Raw genomic sequence first — 8,539 nt, 5'->3', positions numbered from 1 at the left:
CTTTGGGTGTGTTTACAGTAGGGCAGGCACTTTGAACTGAAGTATTGCTCTTGATTTCTGGTCAGAACACCTTCACCTTTCACACAAAAAAACAATAAACATACTACTACTACGACTACTACTAATAATAATAGTTGCTCTTAATAGGTAACAATTACATTGGGGTATAAATGCATTGGGATGACTAAATCAGACACTGATTAAAGTATTGTTCATTGGTCTTTTACTTCTCTTTCAAAGTGCACCCTCCGGTATGCACTTACATTCTAAATAATACGGTAATATACTGTGACTAGTCTTGCAGTAATTGTTCAGACTGTACAAAATGCGGGCAGCCTTAAATTCACAGTAAACCTAGAAATGCAGCTTCAAATGTAACACAGACGCACAGTTAACCGCAAAACAAACAATACACCGGGACGTACAGACGACAGCCGCTTACTGTGTACTTGTTTAGGCACTAGGCACCTATGGCGTCAGTTGTCTCGTGTTTCTGCCCGGACAAGAATGTTTGTTTCTTTCCTCTGCTGCCCATGCGTCAATGATTTCCTCTTTTCACTTCCTGCTGGTCCTGAGCCTCTTCTGTCTGTTTCTTCCCAGCCCTGCTCTCTACCGCCTGTGGACACTGCAGCCGGCAGCACAGTGCTGTCCGTTGGGCAAGCTTTCCTACTCCAGCCCCAGGATCCAAAGAACAAGCCGACTAGGCCCTTTCCCCAATCCTTTCGCCTACTCAAACCTCTCAGGTGAGTCTCCAGTGCCCGACTACACCGGCACCGGCACAACAAAATGTGACGCGCCGTGTAAATAATCAGACCCGTACATAATGGTTTCCCTCTTTTTTTGTATTTTCTTTACAGGTTGCAGGCCCGGTTTCGTTTTCCGGTTTCGTTTTATTTATTTAGCGTTTGTTGTTATTGGTACTGCTTCTGGGAACCATCATGGCAATGAGACAGACCCCGCTGACTTGCTCTGGACACACTAGGCCTGTGGTTGATTTGGCTTTCAGCGGAATTACTCCTTACGGATATTTCTTAATCAGTGCTTGTAAAGGTAGGTCTGTTATGTTAGATGGGCATACATGGCAACAGTCCCTATATGATCGGGACAGTCCCGATTTCCAAGCAAATGTCTCACGTACCGATGCATAAGAAGAAAGTCCCGGTATTTACCCGTTGAATATATATATATATATATATATATATATATATATATATATATATATATATATATGAGTTAGTGAAAACCACACGCTGTGCTCTTAGCGCGGCTGACACATCTGCTGATCACTAACTTATACAACGGTAATAACGCTTCATTATGTCTGTTTTTACTGTAATGATGGTCGTGTTGAGTTGGGGGGGATACATCTATGATAATAGTGTTTTTTTGCGTATGACTCCCGAACCACGAAAACCCACGGACCCCCGGGAGACGAGCGTCCCGCTGAACAGTTTCCAAATTTTTGCAAGGGGTTATGTTATAGTAGTGTCGTTTGGCGTGCCATTGCATTGAATGACGCATACATTGTACCCGCAGTCTTTCTCTTGCCCAGGTACTCACGCCAGCCAAGATTTTATGTTTGGGTTCCATAAACTTTACAGTAAAATACAGGTATGCGCCAGTGTGTAATTGTATTTTTTTTAAATACATTTTATTCAAGTTTATTTGATTCATTTTGTTTATTTGTAATGTTTTGCCATACTGTGTTTTGTATGCGTTTCATTATTAAGTGCTGTTTTTATTTGAGCTGGGGAAGGGAAAAAAATGTACATGTTTCATTGTTGAGAGCAGCATTTATTTGAGGGCAGCGTCTATTACAAATCTGATATCTGAGTGCGGCGCTTATTCAAAGTAATACAGTATTTTCTGTTTTGGATAACCTTTTTGAATTTTCTATTTTTCTTACATCTTTTCCTCCCTAAGATGGCAAACCTATGCTGCGCCAAGGAGACACAGGGGACTGGATTGGAACGTTTCTGGGTCACAAGGGTGCTGTCTGGGGAGCCACCTTAAACAATGAGGCCACCAAGGCGGCCACTGCTGCTGCAGACTTTACTGCGTGAGTACTGACCACAATGCATAATAACATCAATTGGTAATTTTTAATAGTGGACTGTTTTATTAATAGACAAAACCTAAGTAGATTGGGGAGAGTATCTAGTCATACCTATAAAACAGAGTTATTTCTTTGTTCGAGAACAATTTGGTCAACTACAATGAGCTTTGTTGTGCTTTTGGTCTTGTATCACGATGCAAATGATTCATACCTCTATTACGATGCATCTTGTCAAGAAAGAATCATGATTCATCGATACTCTCAATGAATTGTGACACCCCTAGCATACAGTCTGAATGTTACGGTTAGAGTTTTCTGTGCACATGCAGTGGATGCAGGTCATGGTATTCTACTTCATGATACAGATTGCTTTCATTCTGTGTTAATAGCTACAGTGGGTATATGTGTTTTACTAACACAGACGTATGGTGGTTTTTGTTTTTTTGCAGCAAAGTGTGGGATGCAGTGACAGGGGATGAACTCCTCACTCTAGCCCATAAGCACATCGTCAAATCTGTAAACTTCACTCAGGTACTTGGGTCATTGTGCTGGATCGAAGACTCTCATTGCAATGCAGTTTGAGCCATTCCAGGTTTTACTATGAGTTTGAATGTCAATCAGTCAATCATTATTTTATATAGCCCCTTTCATAGTGGACCACCATCACAAAGCGCTTTACAAGATACAGTAAAAAAAAAAAAAAAAGCCAGTGTATGCAGTCATGTATGCCTAATTTTAAAGGGTAATCATACCAAACACATTCGCATTACGATCATTTGTAGAACATTTTCACAATTCTTGTTGTCCTACTGTTATCCTGGGTTGATTTTGAGTGAAGCTGGTTTATTCTGCCATCTTAAGTACACTGCTGCACAAACCCACTGTTAGTGCTAAAAAGACATGTCTAACCCAGTCATTTTGCCTTAATAAATGGATAATATGTAGTACCACTCTTGAGATTTCTCGTTAATACACTGTATATCGATTGTCTGTTTTGGGATACCAATACATTAGCTAATGCCCCAATCTTTGTCATTCTGCATTTATCACAGGGATGGAAATAAGACTCCAATTGCATTGCAGATTGATCCATTCCTGGTTTTACTAAGAGTTTAATATAACATACCTGGGCTTGTTACCTATACACTGGGGCTAATCAATCTCGTAGTAATAATGGGTGAAACTGCTGTGCAATATGAGTCTTGCTGCAATCCCTGCAGTTTTTCTTTTTTAAATTATGATTTAGCCCTTGCAACAGACTGATCTAAATTCATGAAGATTATTGATTACTTGAAACTTTTTTGTTTTAAATCTGCAGTAATTACTGATGTTTTGCAGCTAACATATTGTAACCCATATCTTTCTATTTGTAGGACAGCAATTACCTTTTAACTGGTGGACATGATAAAGTGTTGCGCATTTATGACTTAAATAAGCCGGAAGCAGGTGAGCCCTTTTACGCATGTACAGTAATACACGAAAAGGGAGGCTGTGATTTGTATTCAGGTTTATATTCTGTCATAATACAATACTATCTATAATATTATCTTTTATATAGCTCTCTTCATGCGGAGCATCCCAGGGCGCATTGCAATAAAAAATTCTATAAAATAAAAAGCCATTTGTCTTTGTGGGCCCGTTAAAATACATTTCATTCAGTGTTTATTTTATATTAGAAAATGTTATCCGTTCAGGGATACTGGTGTGGGGCAAAACAGGCAAACAAATCCCCCAGCCCCTTGTTCAGCATCTGCTCATCTGTGCCAGTGGTTGTCCTGCAGTCTTAACTGAATGTTTCTGTCATGCCTCTGTCTGTCTCTCCTCAGAACCTCAGGAGATCAGCGGTCATACCTCAGCCATTAAGAAAGCACTGTGGTGCAACAATGACAAGCAGATCCTCTCAGCCGCTGATGATAAAACAGTGCGGTAAGTGAAGATCCCTCCAGCTAAACGTCTCCAGCCGAAGGTGTCATTAGACACCGCATGTGGGTGTATTCAGGACAGGGATTATTAATGCCCCTGCTGTTCTTCATGTGCTTCAGGTTTACAGGCTTACACCACACCCTGCAGTTTTACAAGACATATTTACAAGAGCTGCACAAACGCTGCTAGTGTTTTATTAATTTTTTTCCCACAACATGCCTCTCATGTTAATCGGAGCACCAACATTGCAGGATAGAGCATGAACTGGATACACTGCAGCTTGTAACAGAAACGACCGTTCTCCTAGTTAACTGTCCCTTTGAGGGATGTGTTGCCAGCTGATTTGTGAATACAAATACCAAAACAACCAGGATTATATTTTAAAATATATTCTTGCGATACGGACAACACTGGTTACAGCGAATGTGAAGTAACATGTGTCTTGTAAACGCTACAAGCTGTTCTGTAACATTTAAATTAATTTTCTATTTGGGTGTCCATAGTTTAGAGATTAAACGTCAGCCTTAAAGTATTAGATATAAAGTTTTGGCTGAAACTTGCCGAAAATATGTAGGCCAAATATACAGCATGTGATTGACTTGGTGTGCAATGTAGACCAATATGTTAAGTACAATTCTAAACTACTCGGGATCGTTCAGCCAATCAGAGTGCACATTTGACCTTCTGTTTTCCATGACATATCACCAAGAAACCCTATTGATGACATCAGCCGTGTCTCCTTTTGTTTTTATCATATTGTATTCTCCATGTTGGCACGTCACCTGCTTGATAAAGTCATACCTGAGGTACCTCTCAGAATTCCATTCAACTGCAGAGTCCGTTCAAAACGGTGACATCACAACGGGCCGCACACCTCCGCCACCTTTTTCCCTCTTGTCAGTGAAATTAACAATGGACTGCATAAAGGCTGGCAATGATAAGAAAACAAATATAGCTGGATTTTTAACTTCTATTAATAATAGCAGTATGTAGTAGTTATAGGACTGCCAGTGTCTGTGTGGGTTATATCAGCACTCCTAGTGCTTAACTTTGTTCCCTTATATTACCCACATACACAGCTGTGTGCTGCCCTATAACCCTATAATAAATGCTGCACACATTGTCTTGCACACAAATAAATGTTGAAGCAGTGATTTCATTAAATAAGTGACTGAGTCCTTCTCATGATGGCTTTCCTGACTGGTTACAAACACTCCTGATCTGGTAATGTGTTTAACATGTTTAATAACAAGTTTAATAACAAGTGTAAATGGAAACTGCCCTCCTGGTTGTAATGGTCATTGTTGGGGGGGCTCCCTTTTTGCTCTGCAGTCTGTGGGATCGGAGCAGCATGGAGGTGGTAAAGACTCTGCCCTTCGACACCTCAGTCAGCAGCATGGAGTACATTCCGGATGGGGAGGTGCTCGTCCTCTCCTATGGGAAAACGGTGGCATTTTACAACGCGCTCAGGTACAATGAACACACTTTACCAAACTCTAAACGCATAACTGAGACGTTTCACTTAACCCTTTTGCCGTACGTTTATTAAGTACATGTCAGGCGCGTCGGGTCCAATTTATTTTCACACGCGCAGTTAATTTTAGACGTGCTGTTTAAAAGTATTTTTTTTTCAGTCAGACGGGTTGAAAAGGCCTAGCATATCAACTAAGCACTCACTAGGCATCTCCAGCCCCGCCCCACCCATCAGTTTTTGTAAATCTTTACTTCCATCCCTCTGGCTTCACAGACTATCATGATGATATCCTAGTTATTAAATTATTGTAGCTAATAAAATAGGTTAATAGATATGACCCTGCCATGCTCATCCATTCACTATACAGACCTAAAAAAGAAACACACATTTTACTGAAATGTATCTCCATTTTAAAACATGATATATTGTGCTACTGTGGGTAAAAGTAACATCTGTTTGCAAGTCATGCTTTTAGACTGTTTTGCATTTCCTGTGTCACCGGCGGGTGAAATTGTTCCCAGCCCTTCACTGGCTTCTTTCTTTTCAATAACCAATCAGCTGCTTCAACTGTATTGACTGACATGCTTTCAGCCAGTAATGTTTGTTGCCCCAGAAGACGCTGCTAAGGTGACATGACCCAGGAAGTGGAAGTGCAAGATGATAACCCAAGAACAAGACATAGAAATGGAGAGCTTCCTTTTAACCTAAAGTAGTAGCAGGGATCATGTTTTAAATTAAAAACATGTGTTCTATGATGTGCTTATTTTAAAAGGGCACATTTGATACCTTTGTAGCTAATGGAAGTGCAAAATGACTAAGATTTATTAAATGAATTCATTAGCTACACTTTCTTTTAAGGCCTTTCGAGGAGTGGTATTAAAGTTTTTTTTTTTTTTTTTTTTTAATCTCTTGCAGCCTGGAGTTGATCAAGACGGTTGACGTCCCGACTTCAGTACACTCTGCTTCCCTTCACCCTGAGAAGGATTTCTTTGTTGTTGGAGGAGACGATTTCAAGCTCTACAAATATGACTACAGCACTAAAGAGGAACTCGGTGAGCCGAGGGGTCTGTTCATTTGATGTTGAAGCTGGCAGATCGAAATCGGAGATGGAGATAAGACTAGCATGCTGAGCCTTTGCAGGCTTTTAAAATTCAAAGTAACCCAGTTATGAACATTTCCAATAGGGGTGTGCTGATACTTCTACTCGCAGTTGCCTTTGACAATGGATTTATTTAATACCTGCTGGTAAATACGACTTAGTCAATGATGAATATGAGTACAGCACACCCCTACTTATTAACAACATTGTTCTGCACAACTTATTGAGCCAGAGGATATATGGTGACGTCTGTCTAGTGTGAATTTACACTCTGGAAGCAAGTCCTGCTGGTCAAGCTGTTTCATATTGCTGCTTTACAGCCTTGGCGGGAGACGCGTGTACTGTGTTCCTTCGATTTGGGTACCTTTTGAATTAATGTTTTGTAACTGCATTTTTCTTTTGTGTTCTTGAAGAATCCTACAAGGGGCACTTCGGCCCAGTTCACTGTGTGCGGTTCAGCCCAGATGGAGAATTGTACGCCAGCGGATCTGAGGATGGAACACTGAGACTCTGGCAAACTGCAGTTGGCAAAACCTACGGCTTATGGAAATGTGTACTTCCTGGTGAGTCCCTGCCTCTCCCTTCTTGCTTGTAGGGGGTGTTAAAAAAGTACATCAAACCAGTCTAGCTTCAGAGCATCTCATGCTCAATACACTCTGAAAAGAACCGATTTTATTTTGTAATGCTTCTACTGATCTGAAACCCCCTGTGTTTTCAGTATGTATTTGTGAAACTTATCTTACACTTCAGTTTAACCCTAACCATTTTTAAGGCCTATATTTGACCTGCACGCCACCCTTCAAATCTGTGTTATAATAATAATAATGATGATCATGAACTGCCTGTGCTGTGTTTCCAGGAAAAAGGTAAGCTGTAAAGGTTACACAATCTCTGCACATCTTGTCTGTAACCAATACAATACCGGCACAAAAGGACATCTGATGTAACAGTACTATTGTTTTTTAATGCATTTTATTTGTCAGACCATTAGTAAATACTTGCTAGTCAGCTCCTCTTCTTGTCACTGTGACTCTGGTAAATATTTCCCCTTTGATTTGTCTTACAGAGGAGCTGGTTTCTGAGAACTCGGACACACTCTACAGCACTGCTCCCGAAATCAAGGCATGAGCACCAACACACCACACGCACAAGAGGGAAAAACGACAAGAGAACGGACTGCCCTGGTTCTTTTTGGATACGGAGACCAAAACTCAGATTGCATGGTTACGAAACTGAGGCTTGGCAGAGTAGAAACTCCTCCTCACCTCCTTGTCTTCAGGCACTTGTGGGAACTTTACTGGCTAACTAAATAACTGGGACGCTGAGAGTGTTTGTCTGAAACGATAAAAGAAAGAATAAGGCAAGTAGTAGACCTGTGTTCCCCTGCACAGCTGCCTGCTGCCTTCTCTGTTGGCAACACTGCACCTATCGGATGTATCGGTATTTCCAACGCTGTAGCCATGTTGACTGTTTTTTTTTTCTTTGTTTTAAAATCTAGAAAGTTGAATTTTTTTGCTGGTGCTTGCAAGTTTCTAAGAGGCAGGAGGATTTTGTTTTATTGAGATTTACTGGAAAACAACAGAATGAGAGAGAAGAGGCAGGTGTGTTTTTTTGTTTTTTTTGTTTTGTTTTTTGGTTCTTAGTTTTGTTTTACAAAGACTTCTGTAACGTCAGCAGTGATTTCTTTTGTCAGAGACAAAAAAATAATAAAAATGTTTAAATGTAATTTTTTATATTTTTCTGGTCTGTTGTGAAATGTCCTTTTTTTCTTTTTTCAAAATGCAAAAAAAAAAAAAAAAAAAAAAGGATGTTTTACGAAGGATTCGACAGCGATCTGAAGTACACAAAACATTTTTACGGCAGCTGTTGTAAATCAGGCCATTTAATCTCCAGTGGGGTGGTGGAGGAAATGCAACATTACCTTGAAGTCACATGTACTTTCAATAAATACTGTACATACTTTAATGCTAACTTACGGGGTATGCAT

The 8,539-nt window shown here is 40.2% G+C and overlaps 1 protein-coding gene across 1 annotated transcript; it reads left to right on the top strand.

The window, feature by feature from the left end:
• The first annotated feature begins 452 nt into the window (after positions 1-452).
• On the top strand, positions 453-8,278 carry LOC117419530 (serine-threonine kinase receptor-associated protein-like). Its single transcript, XM_034032338.3, has 10 exons — positions 453-743; positions 858-1,050; positions 1,924-2,059; positions 2,506-2,587; positions 3,430-3,502; positions 3,883-3,982; positions 5,312-5,449; positions 6,369-6,505; positions 6,966-7,115; positions 7,619-8,278. Exons 2-10 carry the CDS (start codon positions 939-941, stop codon positions 7,678-7,680), a joined length of 990 nt encoding a protein of 329 aa, XP_033888229.2. The 5' UTR covers positions 453-743; positions 858-938; the 3' UTR covers positions 7,681-8,278.
• Positions 8,279-8,539: the final 261 nt, after the last annotated feature.

The sequence above is a fragment of the Acipenser ruthenus genome, chromosome 14 (genome assembly GCF_902713425.1).
Source record: "Acipenser ruthenus chromosome 14, fAciRut3.2 maternal haplotype, whole genome shotgun sequence".
NCBI classification, from domain to species: Eukaryota; Metazoa; Chordata; class Actinopteri; order Acipenseriformes; family Acipenseridae; genus Acipenser; species Acipenser ruthenus.
This window is presented reverse-complemented; position numbering and strand designations above follow the sequence as displayed.

Excerpts from the sequence above, each read along its gene's own strand:
- LOC117419530 (XM_034032338.3), top strand. The coding sequence starts at position 939 with ATGGCAATGAGACAGACCCCGCTGACTTGCTCTGGACACACTAGGCCT. Across the intron at positions 1,051-1,923 it reads CTTAATCAGTGCTTGTAAAG|ATGGCAAACCTATGCTGCGC; the intron begins GTAGGTCTGTTA and ends TTCCTCCCTAAG. Across the intron at positions 3,503-3,882 it reads CTTAAATAAGCCGGAAGCAG|AACCTCAGGAGATCAGCGGT; the intron begins GTGAGCCCTTTT and ends GTCTCTCCTCAG.